The sequence below is a fragment of the Myotis davidii genome, unplaced genomic scaffold, assembly GCF_000327345.1.
Source record: "Myotis davidii unplaced genomic scaffold, ASM32734v1 scaffold1534, whole genome shotgun sequence".
Lineage (NCBI taxonomy): Eukaryota > Metazoa > Chordata > Mammalia > Chiroptera > Vespertilionidae > Myotis > Myotis davidii.
Window position 1 is genome coordinate 566160 of NW_006285799.1, and position 15250 is coordinate 581409.

At 42.5% G+C, this 15250-nt stretch overlaps 1 protein-coding gene across 1 annotated transcript in view; it reads right to left on the reverse strand.

Annotated features, from left to right (window-relative positions):
- Positions 1 to 524: 524 nt before the first annotated feature.
- The window catches only part of UST (uronyl-2-sulfotransferase), a gene marked incomplete at its 5' end in the record, with an annotated part of 252913 nt that continues 238187 nt past the window's right edge, over positions 525 to 15250 (reverse strand). Inside the window, one exon of the mRNA XM_006756898.2 lies at positions 525 to 3620. Coding sequence (XP_006756961.2) covers positions 3337 to 3620 — 284 coding nt within the window. The remainder of the gene's footprint in view (positions 3621 to 15250) is intronic.

Genomic DNA, 15250 nt, shown 5'->3' on the forward strand with positions numbered 1-15250 from the left:
AAAGCGTGTGATGACCAAAATGGAATTCTCTTTCATTTAGTACCAAGATTTCTATTCTTTTCATCTACAAAGTAGTCACGTGTATTTGGTATGTCGTTGGAACTCAGTCTCCAGAAAGCATGGGGATTTCTCTCTCTGTACGCTTCCTTTGATGCAGCAGTGAAATTTCTGAGGGACAGCATTTCTGGATCAAAACAGCTCACTTGGGAGGTGAGGATCACCAGCTTTTGAGGCTCCACACATCTGAGAAAGAGATCAGCAGATGGCACATCCCTGCTTTCCCAGTCATTGCCAACTTGCTCAGAGGTTGACACCTAACCAACCGGCGGGCACAGCAATCCAGTCAGCAGCTGTTTAGTGATTTATGTACACAATGAGATGAATGAAAGACTAGCTTAACTTTTTCAGCCAGTTTTTTTTTTTTTTGGTGTCATCTAATTGTAAGAATGAGAGTCTACAGATTTTTAAAAATACATCTTTCTAAAAAATGACATCTTGAAGAAAAAAGCTTGGCCAATTAAAGAGACTGAGCAACTGCAGGCACTTTTATTCCAGGTATCCACAGAATGGAAAAAATGTCAACTTATTTATATTCATTTATTTACATGGGTAATGAATAACTTAAGGAATACTTCATCTCAAACACAGATTGCTTTTATTTCAGCTCAGCTCATGTTTCAGTCTCATATATATTTTTCAGTTTCCATCAATGTCAAACACCATTTTTTTTCATTCTTCTTTAAAAAAAAAAAAAAAAGATTTACAAGCACTTTTACGGCACTCAAGGAAAGTGGGCTGCAGGTTCATAATAATAATTTTCCTTTTAAAAAACATCCATCAGACCAAAATAAAATCATTTTAATTAACTCCTTCCTGAGTAACTAAAACCTTGGAATGTGCTGAAAGGTTATAATAAATAAGGCAGTCAAAGATCAACCAGCTTAAAATGTATTTTTTAAATTAAACTATGTAAAATGTACAATATATTTCATGAAGTACAAACTGTGTTGGGCACAGGGCCAAAGAACTGTTGTCATGTGTGCCAAATACACTGATGAAGTGCTTTGACTTTGCGGACCTAAAGGCTGTTTGTTGCGACAAAATAACATTAAGGCCCTGCAAGTCAGTCAGTCAGCATCTTTTGTTGTGATGCTAGAATGATCACTGCTGACAAATGCCTTTGAACACACAGGCAGAAGTGCTCCTGTGAACTTGAACTCAGAGATACGTTTGTCAAATGGCCAATTGTCCCACTGTCCTGACGAGAACAGAGAACTCTCAGCCAACTCAACTGTATTTTCAGAGGGTGAGATGGCACAGTGTGTAAACTAATTATCATTCTCTCTATGCAGTTTCATAGAAATGGCTCACAACGTACCAGGCAGCGTTCTTGTTCTTGTTTTGAGAAGCGTAACTGTTCTTCGGGTTGCTTTTTAAAGTGTATCTACTGGCAGGGCTCTGGTCTCTCTAAATGGGACAAAGGATTCTTCCTCTTCTCTTAGAACTGACCACAGTTCTACATTCCCCTTAATCACTTCGCTGCCCCAGTTCTCTGAGGCCAAAAGGAGACCACGAGTGGCCAAATGCTGGACTTTGTGCCTCTGCGGTCCCAGCCTTCACTGGACTCCTGCGGGTGGAGCCTTCTTAATGCATCTCATGATAAAGTAGCTTTAGTGCACACTTGACAGGTTCCAAATGACTTGCTTTACATCTTGGCAACTGTCCAATTTTAGTGAACAGAAAAAAACACAATTCTATAGAGACTTGTTGGTTTCTGAAGGTAGAAAATGTGTAGCTTGTGTAAAGTCAGAGTCTTATTTACTATTAACTATTCCCAACTCACACTCTGCTAGTGCTCTTGAAGGGCTGGCTCTAGGGGAGAAAAAGTGAAGGAGATAAAATTTGTGGCCTGTGTCCTGCCCGCCACCACCACCTGCACCCCTGCATCTCAGCCTAGGAGAACATGGGTTTTTCAGTGGAGGAGGGGCAGTTAAAGACGAAAACATTTCAGAATCCTTTAAGACATAGGCTTCTAATGACTGAGCCCAGGCCTCATGGATAGCTGGCAGGTGATGGCAGTGGGATGGGGAGGAGATATTTTGGAGACACGACACTGCCCGACATCTACTCAGATCGCTTGGGGAGCAGACACCTACTCATAAAACTGGCCAAGCCGTCTCTTCCCCAGAAGCTCTTGCTTCTCCTCTTCTTGCTATCTTAGGAGGGTTCTCAGCCGTGAGCTGCTTCCGGAAGAAATGGGACCATAGTTTCCCTGCCACCTGCACACAACTCAGGACCCCCTTTTACCAAAAACAGGCACCTCTTAAGAGGCTAGAAGGTGAAAGATACCAGCTACTCTGAGACCCCACTGGCCAGGGGTATGCCTGATAGATGGTACATTGCCTGTGGTCAGACTTAGAACTTCTACTATGGGTTAAATGTCAGAGCCAAACTGGTTCCTGGGTCCACCGTTAAAACAATGCTGGGGAGAAATTCACTTCCTACTGGGTGCAAAGGCAGGGCTGTACCCTTTTCCTATGTCACATGACCTCCAGGGCTGATTTGTCTTGCCTACACTCCTCCATACCCAGCAGATAAATTCTTTTCCCTGCCATCCTACTTTGAAATCCGTCAGAATGGTGCTTGGACATGGAATGTCTGAATGGAACTTGCCATGCACTTTGACCTTGTGAGATACTCAAGGCTCTGGGCTGGGTGGGGGTGTGGCACAAGCTGACTGGCCCCTTCAGAGATAACAAGTTTGCTGCTCTTGATGAAAGTGTCTCCTGAGATGGACCAGAGGCAGAATCCTGCCCATGTGGGTAGAGACCGCTAACCCAGGGGCATCCTCTCTTTTGAAGTCCTGATCTGTCCTACCTTCTCCTCTTAGGTCCTTCTGGAGTGGATTCCCTGGTCTCTGAAGTGGTTTTGCATTTCTAGCGAAATATACAAGTCTGGATGTTTCCTACCTCTGAGGTAATATTTCTACAAGTCATCTTACAAATGATAAGTTATTGGGCTGTGGGCTATATTTTCCCCCTTCTCTCATTGAACTGGAGGGAAAAAGCTATTTTATGATGAGATGCCTTGTGATGGAGTCATCTTAGCCTAAGAAGGAGGACAGGAGCCAGAAAAACACAGAATAAAATTAAACAAATAAAACCCGCAAAACCGGGCATCTCCCAATGACCCCCAACCTGTGGGAATGTTTTGTTCTTTTTAATGCAGCCGAGCATTAATTTAGTCCCTTCAAGATTTTTCTTCCCCAAACAATGACAACAAATCTTTCTGGAAAAGAGAGATAAAGCCACTGGAAGCAACACAGGGCTGGCAGCATCACCTCTTATAAATATCTTCGAGCCACTTCTCGTCATCCTGTTCCTCGTCGCCAATGGGCTCCTCGGTTTCCAGCGGAGATGGGATGAAGAACTGGGGTCTCAGAGGGGGCTGGCTGACCTGCGACTTCAGTCCGAACTTGCGCTTCAGCAGGTGGAACTGCTCTTTGACGTAGTGGTAGAACTCGTACTCGTACCTCATTCGCTGGTAGAGAATCTGCACGGCCTCGGGGGAGGGGACAGTTTTCCTCACGGTCACAGTCATGTTTCCAAGTTTCCTGTGCTCTGCAAAAGAACCGAGGTGCACATGAGCAATCGTCTGTGATGCTTTAGCTTAAAAGGAATAATGGTGAGGCCTTGAGTGACCTGCATAATCCTGGCAGCTCCAAAAGAAACTCAACAGACAAGGAATAGAAGGGAAATGCGATTCCAACAATATTTGGAAAGATTTCACCATACTCTAGGTATTAGTGTCAGTGGTAGTGGACGGAACATAAACTAACATCCTTTTCATGAGCTATGCAATTTGACCACAATTCAATTGTTAACTCAAGTTATACATTCTTTGAACAGCAAAAATCTACCCATTTTTTCATCTTTTATTTCCTGTTATATCTGGAAAGGGTGTTGCTTTCAGAAGGAAGCAAAGACAAAAGCTGTCTCCTCACTTTCTAATCATCTTTTTTTTAAATCTTAAAATATTGACAACTATGAATGATAATTTAATTTGATGCAAACCCACTTGCATTTTACTACTCCAAAGGCATTTGTCAAGAAAAACAAAGGAAAGCCTGTTAGATTCCTTAAATGCAATTGTACATTTTCAGTGGTTATTTTTTTATAGTGGTAAAATATATAACTAAAATTTGTTTAATTTTATATTGATGCTGAATAACATGTTATATATGTGTTATATATATATATATATATATATATATTTTAAAGTGTACATATCGGTCGCATTAATTATACTCAGAATTCTGTGCCACTGTCCCCACTATTGCCACATCCTTTCATCACTCTGCACAGAAACTCTGTACCCATTAAATGTTAACTCCCTATACCCCTCCTCTACCTGCTCCTCATTCTGGCTATGAATTTGCCTATTCTAAATACGCATATAAGTAGAATCATACAATATTTGCCCTTTTGTGTCTGGCTTTTTCACCTAACATAATGTTTTCAAGATTCATCCATGTTGTTGCATGCATCAGTACTCCATTCCTTTTTATGGCTGAACAATATTCCATTGTATGGTTAGTTATACCACAATTTATTTATCCATTCATCCATTGATGGCCACTTGGGTTTTTTCTACCTTTTCATTATTGTGAAAAGTGGTGCTATAATCATTTGTGTATGAGTATTTGTTTGGGTCCCTATTTTCAGTTCTTTGGGGATATACCTAGGAGTGGAATTGCTGGCTCGTATGATAATTCTGTTTAACTTTTTGAGGAACTACCAAACTGTTTTTTCTCAGTGGCTGAACCACTCTACATTGTGAGAGTCCAATTTCTCCAAATCCTTTTCTACAATAGTTAGCTTCCATTTCCTAAAAAAATTATAGCCATCCTAGTAAGTGTGAAGTGGTAGCTCATTGTGGTTTTGATTTTTCATTTCACTAATGACTAAAAATGCAGAACATCTTTTTATGTGCTTATAGGCCATTTATATATCTTGTTTGGAGAAATGTCCATTCAAGTTCTTTACCTTTTTTGAACCGGATTATTTAATTTTTTTATTGAGCTATAGGAGTTTTTTTTTTTACATATTCCAGACATTCTACATATATATAAGGTATATGATTTGCAAATACTTTCATTTTGTAGGCTGTCTTTACCCTGTTGACAGTTTTCTTTGATGCACAAAAAATTTTACTTTAATTAAGACCAATTCATTTACTTTTTCTTTTGTTACCTATACTTTGATGTTATATTTAAGAAATCATTGCAAACTCAAGAACATATAGATTTGCCATGATATTTTCTTTTATCATCTTATTTTATTTAAAATTTTTGTCATCAAATTTGATAGGCACATTATTTAGTGATTATGGCTCCAAATGCCTGTTTCCAAAATCAGATTCATGCAATAGGACAAAACTTGTCATTTTTTTCTTAATATATTTTATTGATTTTTTACAGAGAGGAAGGGAGATAGAGAGTTAGAAACATCGATGAGAGAGAAACACCAATCAGCTGCCTCCTGCACACCCCTCACTGGGCATGTGCCCGCAACCAAGGTACATGCCCTTGACCAGAATTGAACCTGGGACCCTTGAGTCCGCAGGCCGACACTCTATCCGCTGAGCCAAACCGGTTAGGGCAAAACTTGTCATTTTTGAGGATATCTGAGATACTTTCTGAAACTTCCAATAGAAGTGCTAAAGAAGGAATTTTAAAAAGTTATCTGAGTAGTAACGGCCTCATTGAAATAAGGATATTGCTTTTCAAATGGAGTCTCTTAAATGGCATAATACACATTTTGATACATCAGTTCTAGAATTATTGTTAAAGAACTTAGCATAGTCTTTCCTAAAATAGGTTTGTGAGAGGACATTTTATAATGTCTGTCTTCTCTGCTATAGATATTAACTATAGCTAATCTGAGGCAAGACATGTTCATAGGCTTTAAATATAGACCTCCCCTTTGTGTTTTTAAAATCCAGAGTTTAAAAAGATTATAGTAAAGACAGACAAAGCACAAAAAGTTTTAAGTTAAACATTGAGAAGCACAAGAAAAATAATATGCTCATTTCCATATTTCTACAATCCTTCTTGGAGCACTCTAAATTGTGTGGGGTTCTTTTTTCTCACATCAGAAAAAATAAAGATTGCTGTGATTTTAGAATATATCCCACCAAAATTCAGATGTGCTCAAGTCTCTCCCTTCCTATAAAATAAAAGGCTAATATGCCAATCAACCGAATGGCGGAATGACTGGTTGCTATGATGCGAACTGACCACCAGGGGGCAGATGCTCAATGCAGGAGCTGCTCCCTGTGGTCAGTGCGCTTCCACAGGGGGAGCACTGCTCAGCCAGAAGCCACAGCGGTGGTGACAGGAGCCTCTCCTGCCTCTGCAGCAATGCTAAGGATGTCCGACTGACAGCTTAGGCCCGCTCCCTGGACATCCCCAGAGGGCCCCCAGACTGTGATAGGTTGCAGGCCAGGCTGAGGGACCCCCTCGAGTGGACGATCTTTGTGCACTGGACCTCTAGTCTTAAATTAAATCCTGGTCTCCATGTCCCCTTTCTTATTTTATCTTCTTTTTCTTTGCTCCCTCACAACCAAACTTCTAAAAGAGTTATCTGAATTTGTTATCATAAAATTTCAACTTATACACATGACTGAATTCATCAAAACCTGGTTTATGTTCCCTTAATACCCCATTCAAATCACTCTTGCTTCCTTGCTGATAATTTGGTGAGCATTTCTCACGACTTCTATCTCTTCTTATCATGACATCACAACACTGTTGGCCACAGGCTCCATCTTAAAACTAGCTCTCCTCTGGGATCTGTAATAGCATTTCCCTGGTTGTCCTGGTCTCCTTCTGATTGTCCCCCTTCCGTTCTCTACATCCAGTCCTCTTTTCCTGTCTGTCCTTTAAGTGCCAGTACTTCCCAGGATTCTAGTCTAGTCTTTCTCCCTTCTCCCTTCTTTATTCTCTGAGTGATATCATCAATCCTCTACCCTTTAGTTTTCATACCACTGTGGACACAAAACCAAAAGTTTATATAAAATAATTATAGCTTTTCTGTCCTTTTGTTTTTCACAGAGCTGACACATTTAATAGGAAGGTTAATGATACTGCCAGAGGGCTATGTCATGGTCTGAAATAGGAGTGCTGCTGGGTGGGGTAGAAGAGGGCATAGAAGGGATGAATGGAGATTGAAAAAGTAAAATAAAAGAGAAATAGAAGAAGCAGAGACTCAGAGTCAACCAAGATTGATGGTGAACACCTATTATGTGTTTGAATTATGCACATCTGAATGTTATTTTATTTAATATTCCCAATAACCCTGTGAGGGGTCATGACCCCTCGTTTGCAGATGGGGAGATAAAAGCTCTGGGAGATTAAATGACTTACCCAAGATCACACAGCTAGTAAGTAAATGAGAGAGATGGAATTTGAGTCTGGATTTGCATTCGTGTTGAGGTTTCCACTCACTAAATACTGGGTCCTATAACCAGTGAAGCTTTCATCAGCCTGTAGAAAATGATCCCCTTCATATGGAAAGACTAGAGGGCAGTTTGCCTTGTAGTGTTAGTAGAGAATTTTTCAAGTCACATTTCGAAGACATATGGTTATGTGTCTTGCTGTACAATCATCAGTGCTATGGAAAAGTCATTCCATAGCTAAGTATTTTTGTAAAATGCCAGACTTTCCCTCCAAACAAAACAAAATTACGTGAGCTGTGGAACCCGTCTCTCTCCAGGTTGCCATAATAGCAGCTCTACAGGAAGTTGTTAGGGTTTTTTGGAGGCTGTTGTTATTTCAGCCACAAAACAATCATGCTTTAAGAATCTATACTTATGATGAGCAGCCTCGGAGAAGAGAAGTAGCCCTCGGTAGGTGAGCATGTACCGTAGAATGTAACAAACAGGAAGTGAAGCCCTCATCCCAGGAGCATCTTTGGAAATGAGCAGGAACTGAGTGTTCCAGGGGCTCACGCCTTTTGGGTGCACAGGTGAGCATTTCAAAAGGAAGGGACAAATACCGAGCTCCTTCCACCCAGGCAGGATGGCAAGCACGCAGCCTGAGATCTGACTGGCAGACTGTGTTATTTGGCCTGTGTGATATTTTTTTAGAATTTGACTTAGTTGTTGTAAGACTTGGTCTATTTCACATGGAAATCTGGGTTTCTGGCTTCTCTCAGAGTGAGGCAATATTCTTCTGGAGCTGAGTATGGCTGTCCCCCTGAGAGAGGCCAGCTTTCTCCATTCTGTCTCCGACTCCGAATGTCAGCTCATTCTTTTATGTTACCTGCCTGGCTGCTACATAAATCTGAGTTTTATGTTTCTGCTCTAAAGGTTTTGAAATTCTGGGTTTCATAAATTTAAGAGTAAGTGCTTGGTGTCAAAATTAAGGCTTCAGTCAGGCCTCACTCGTATGTCTAATGTCACCTTCCTTTTTTATGCCCTGAAAATTTTTATTGAATAACTTTTCTGTGCTGACACAGGAGCTATAAGCAGTGACTGGAACATTATTGCCAGCATCATAAGTATTTCTGAGGACTGTGAGATAGCTAATATGCATTTAATCCTCAGAAAACTCCCCAGTGAGGTGGGTTCTCTTTATTATCACCATTTTACAGATGTGATACTGGAATTTAGTAACCTGCCCAAGGTCACACAGCTGATATGTGGAGAAGCCAGAAGTCGGGTCTGAAATAGTCAGACTACTGAGCCCAAGCTCTTCACCCTTCATGCTGCTTATGGTTGAATGGGCTCATGGTGTAAGGGGGGAATTCCTCTTTACCACCTAGCAACCATGGGGCAGATAGGGAATTTCACTCCAGCTGGTTTGATGGCATCAACATTTCCTCTCCTTGATCAGAAATCCCTAGTGGGGATACCAAATTCAATGGGCTTGTCTCAAATACTCTGCACGGCATTGGGTCTTTTATAACTACTATTTGACTATTTGATCATGTAAGGTCTGTTGTGTGTGTAAATCTGAGAGGATGGGACAGGTTTACATATTTCAACCAAAAGAGAGAAAATTTTTAGGAGGCCTCAGAGGCATTATCAAACTTCTGAAATCTTTTCCCTGGATGTTTTCCTCAACGTCCCCACCAGTTTCGCCCAGCTCTTCTCCTAAAGAAGCTTGCTATGCTGAGAGTGCTCAGGATGGAGGTCATGCCCCAATCATCTTTGTGCTTCCACAGCTCAGCACCTGGGGAAACTCTGTGTATGTTCATTGAGTGAATGAAATAAACTAACAGGAGGAAGAGAGTGTTATCAGACCCAAAGAAGGCTTGGCTGTGTCTGTGAGGTACAGACAAAGCCAAATGGGGACAAAGGTAATATCTGAATGTTCTTAATAGAAAATTCCTAAGAGACTCATGAATGTGGGGTCTACCCTCACATCTGGGATTTTTCAGCTCCCACTGGGATCTATAAATTGCAGTGTTGAGCTTTGGGGTTCAGTTGCCTGTCTGGGGTGAAAGCATTGGCCATGTCAGGTGCTTCTGCCCCTGGTCTTTAATTAATAAGCACATTTTGGTAAAGAGAAACTATGGTTTCAGTATACTTTTGATTCCCCCCCTCCCCTCCCCCCAGTTTTCTTATTTACCACTAGGGATTGGACAGAGAGCATCCTTAACTATTTTCACGATAATTGCAGAAAATTTCCTCAAAGTAGGCACTGGTTTTGAGTTGTGAAATGATCAGAAGGGAAAGCAAACATAAAACAAAAACCCAACCTCTGATCTTTCTATTTTATTTTATTTTATTTTTTTAAATATATTTTATTGATTTTTTAAAGAGAGGAAGGGAGAGAGATAGAGAGTTAGAAACATCGATGAGAGAGAAACATTGGTCAGCTGCCTCCTGCACTTCTATTTTAATTGCAAAATAAAGATTGTTTTTCGATATAGACATGTCCAAAGTCAGCTGTAGAGTAAGGACTGTGTGGGGACAGCTTCTTCAAGGCTCTGTGCTCTCCCTGAAGAGCAGTTGCAGAGCCCCCGCAGAGCCCCTGGGGCCCTGAATGGGAATCCTTTTTAAACCTCTGACCCCCAATAACATAAAAAAAATCTGTATTTAGTCACCCAATGGTGGTAGGGAAAAAAACAAAAACAAGAATAAAGCTGAATTGGGTTAGCTTTCTGCATTATTGAAGCTTTATAGATAGTGGTATAAATAGCTCAAGCCCTTTACCCCCATCCATCAGAATAGCATCCCCTGCATTTGCATAGAGCTCCCTGGATTAATGTATTTTCACACACACCCTGCTTATCTTACACAGTCCTCACAGCAACCCATTTTACCTGCAGATACCCAGAGTTTGAGAGGTCACAGACTGGCTCAAGGTTGTATGACCAGCAAGTTAGTTCTAAGACTAGAAAGTGGGTACTCTGATTCCCAGTCTAGCACCTTTTTGCTACAAATTGAGTGGAAATCTATAACCACCCACTTCTCCCTTCGCTGTGTATATTCTGGCATTAAGGGGATCGGTTGAAAAGAAGGGCTGAGTGTTCTAAGTCACGGGGAATGCTTCGGTACATCTGGGAGGATCTGGTGAAAAACCTGCAAGCCAGCAAAAATGTTTTCAAACTGAAAGGGGCTGTGTCTTTATTCATTTTTAGTTCCCCAGCACCTAACCTCCTGGCACATAACCCTCCATAAAGGTTTGTTGATTTGAAACCTGTATGTTAAATCCATCTGTAAGACTGGAGTGACCTAAAGGGCAACTTTTGGTGTTGTCTATACATATTTTGTTTTTGCTAAATTATTTTCATAGTTGAGGGTGCTTTCTAAGCAAACTTTCATTTCTTTGAATTAAACTTCTTTAGGAAAGCTGATATAGGAGTTTGGGATCACAGGTTGCTCTGAACAGGTAGTGGTACTTGCTTTTCTTAGCCATTTCATTGGAGAACACTGTGTTATGGTGACAGGTCACTTACACATACTCAGCAAAGCTTAAGAAATACTGTGATAGGGGACATTTGCCACAAACATAAATACCTGAATAGAAAGACACTGCGACCTGGTAGCTGTGGGATTTATGTCACGTGTGCTATTTACTGCAGCCAGTAACTGAAGAAATCCAAACGTTGTGGGGCAAACAGGTATCTGCATGACCTAATGATACTGTTCAATCACTTACTTTGCCATCGTTTTTGGTATTTTTTAAATGCTGTTTCTCCATTAGCACAAGAAAACGTCTCACGAAGAAGTACATTCATTCAGATCACATGCACTTGACCCACGTGCAAAGGGCTTTGCTGTGGATAAAATGTAAACTGTGGTTCCTTGGACAGTCTTGAAGGCTCCCCGGCGGAAGGACTTAGGGAAGGACATTGGGAGAACCCTCAGGAAAAGTACTGCAAAGGAAGAGTCTTACAGCCTCCTGGGAAACACAGCTCCGCCCAGCACCAGGCATACCCATCTGCATGGAATGCATATGCCCGTGGAAGGCGTGCAGGCTCTGGCTCCTAACTCATGGCCCCACCCAAGCAAATCCTGGGAATTTAACCCTTGAATGCGGTGGTAAATATCATTTACCTGTAACCCGTTTGTATGCAAGATTGAGCAGTGACAAGCATGATGCCCCCAACTTGGCCTCAAGCAGAGGCCATAGACAAAGTTTCTTTACTGGCCAAGATCTGGACATTTTCACAAAAGCGGTGGCTCCTTCTACCTCGGCTGCATTGACCTTATATTTGGACTGGTTCATAATTTTCAGAACTCTTAAAAGTCCCTTTAATGTAAATAAAAAGGAAATCACAGACCTGCCCCATGAAGTCCCCCTTCCCACCACTCTTCATCTGTCCAACATGCATAATGGAAAAACGATGTAGCCCTGGCTCTGGGTCAAAATAAACAATCTGGAAATACTGTGTAAACCCAGCTGCTGCACCCGAGGACAGAGGCCCCACTTTACGACCTCCGAGATGGTTAACCATATGCAAAGTAACAAAACCTCAGCACCGGCTTGCAGTCGGGGCCGAGCCTGGGCTGGTTTCGGCATCCCTTGCCTTGATCTAAGTGAATGCACACTCCATCCCCACCAAGCCCCTTCTCCAACAATCCCAGCTTGTTTGAACCTGGTCCAACAGAGATTATGTGCAAGAAATGAACACAAGTTGAATCACAACTAGAAGAAGTGGGGCCACATTTTACCACTGAAAAAAACTAAACATCATCAAAAGGTAGACATCAGCTCTTCAGCTTCAGGGGTGCTGAGTGGCGATCAACCAAGAGGCCTTGCTGTTTTAAAAAAAATCACCCTGTCTAAAGACTGTGGTTTACTAATCTCGGTTAGGTTACAGCCAGAAATTTCTAGCACACGAGGGATGCAGCATACTTTCTCAGGTGACAGGTGTGATGAAAGTCAAGGTCGGGTGGAGTGGGGCTGGGGCAGAAGTGAGTGGACGGAAAGCAGAGTCAGGACGCATCCCAGGGCCATGCCTGCGGAGCCCCACACCATGCCGGCTGCTCCCGAAACCGTGTGAACACGATGCTTGTCACAGATAGAGCACACTCATTTCCTGAATTATACAGGGAGGCCACACAGTTCAAACACACGCCGCTCCCGGGCAGCTGCCTGAACCGGAAATGAATGTGTGTCACTGTGGCCCACAGCGATGTGCGGGGCTGAAAGGCCGGCGTTTGATTCGCCACCGGATGATCGATGGCATGTTTAGACCAGCTTCTTGGAGGTATGGCAATTAGGGGAGGGGAGAACAAAAAGCACTTCATGGCTGACTTGGTGCTTGGGGTTGGTAAAGTAAACAGGGGTATTTCCCCTCTCCTTTTTTGCAATCTTCTGTTCAGATCTGGAAACATAAATAATTAAAAAATAAATCAAGCTCACTTTGAATTTCAAGAGAGCCTTTTTCTCTCTGTAGCCAAGTGAAAGTTACATAATTTACTTAAAAAAAAACAACAACCCTGAAAGTGCTAGGCTCCTTTGATACAAGAGAATGAAGCCTTTATAATGCTCCCAATTTGCTTTGATTTTTGGAAGCAGTAGCAGGACACGAGGAGCCAGGGAGAACAGTGACTGACCTATGTGGGGTGGGTCAGGAGGGCCCACAAAGGACAGGGCAATGTTGCCTTTCAAGGGAAGCCGGCAACCGGCCCCAGAAGGAGGCATGTGCTGTCCAGAAAGAGCGCACAGACAGATCCTAACCTCATCCAATGTCGAGGTGAGGGCACCCCACCAGAGGGGCTTGTAGTTATTGCCTGGGCAATCCACCTCCACACGACTTGTCCTCAGTGCCCAGATTGCTGGGGCTCAGGGCTGGTCATTAGATATTTTCCTGCCTGGCCTCCCCTTGCTCATTCATCAGCTCTGTGTTGAACACAAAGCATGATTCCTTAAGAAAGCTGCTAAGAGCTGAAAACCAGGCTTCCTCCTCAAAGAGGAAGCAGGCACGATAAGCACGATAAAGAGAGAAACAAATGCATGGAGAGTCCCATCACTTCCCAGGCAATGCATGACCTGGGCTTCCCTGCAGCTCTCTCCCAGGAGAGCACCAGAGGAGGGGCAGACCACAGTGGGGAAGGGAGGTGTTGAACAGCTTTTGTGCCCTTCTGTAGGGCCACGGGAACACCTTGATGGACAAACTGAATGTACGATGAATCACCTGGGGAGCTGATATGGCAGAGCCCTGGAACCGGCATTTCAAAAATTCCTCACCCAAGGATATGTTTAAGGGGGGAGGGGGGGAAGAGAGAGAGAGAGAGAGAGAGAGAGAGAGAGAGAGAGAGAGAGATATCAGCTGCCTCCCATGCACGCACAGACCAGGGATCAAACCCTCGACCTAGATATGTTCCCTGACCAGCAATTGAACCACAACCTTTTGGTGTATGGGACTAGCTTCAACCAAATGAGGACACTCTCCCCCCCCCCGCCCCCCCAGAGTTGGAACCTGCATTTTTAATGAGCTGTCCAACCAAACTCAGGTGCTAACTTAGAATTCAACATGAGAACAATCACCCTCCTATTCGCATTATTTATCAGCAGGGTTTGAAGAGGCACCAGAGCTCATCCCCTGCTGTTAGACCCTCTGTGCTGGGAGCAATCAGCTGCCCTGGGTTTGGCTGCTCCAGCTGCCCTGCTCTCCCTGCTGCCCTGGTTCACTGGTCAGAGAGAACCTGCTCCTGTCTATTTCCTCCCCAACTTTGGCACCAGGACCAAATCCTCAAGAAGCTGGTCTATTTCTTCGAGAGCGTATCCTACCCTGACTACACACGCAGGCTTTCCCTGACATAGCTTTTGCCGTGACAACACTGGCTTGGGCATGGCGATGGTGATGCCAGGGCGTTCATTTTTACTGGACCAAACATTTCCGTTTGATATATCTACGTCAGAAAAAAACCCGGTTGGAAAGGCTTACTAGTAGGTGGCATTATTAACAACATGTATTTCTTTGTTGGAAATACATTTTTTTATTTGAAACCATCACTGAGAAATGTGTTTTTGCTACTTTCCATACTTTGGCTACTTTATTTGGAATCGTACAGTGGAGGCCCTTACCAATCACTGATGAGGGCATCCTGATCAAATGCATTGATTTGAACAAAAAAGACCCAGAGAGCTGTCCAGTGACTCTGTCCGAATCTCTGTGGCACCTGACAATCTCATAAGCTTCGCTTATACTTCACATGCAGGATTCTTCTTTCTATTCCTCACAGCAGGCCTAGGCTGCGTCTCTTACACACACACACACACACACACACACACACCCCTCCTTTGAGGGGAAGAGGCCATCACCAGGAATCACACTGTGATCTCTACGTCTAGCCTTGATGATGTGGAAGCCAATTGCTGACATCCACAGTCACCCTGAGCACTTCACAGACGGTGACATGCCCACCCGACAGTTCGTTGTCTCATTTTTTTTATGTTGCTCTTATTTTTTTTTGCTCCAGGATTTCAGGTAGATCAAGCTACCTATCTTGTGTAAAGGGTTATCATAAAGCTTTTGGGCAGTTGATAAGCTTTTAGCTTTAAGTCTTAATTCTTAGGAAAGTCACTTAATTTAAAAATTCATTTTTTTCTGGTTATGATGCATATAAATATCTACATACCATATATAAACATATATAGATGGTAATGTTTTTGCAAAAAGATTAAGAAGATGAAATGACTTCAAGTCAAGCCACATTTATTACTGTAGTAATTTATTTCCTTCTAGTCTTTTTTTAAATTTATGTACATGAATTATAAAATAGATCC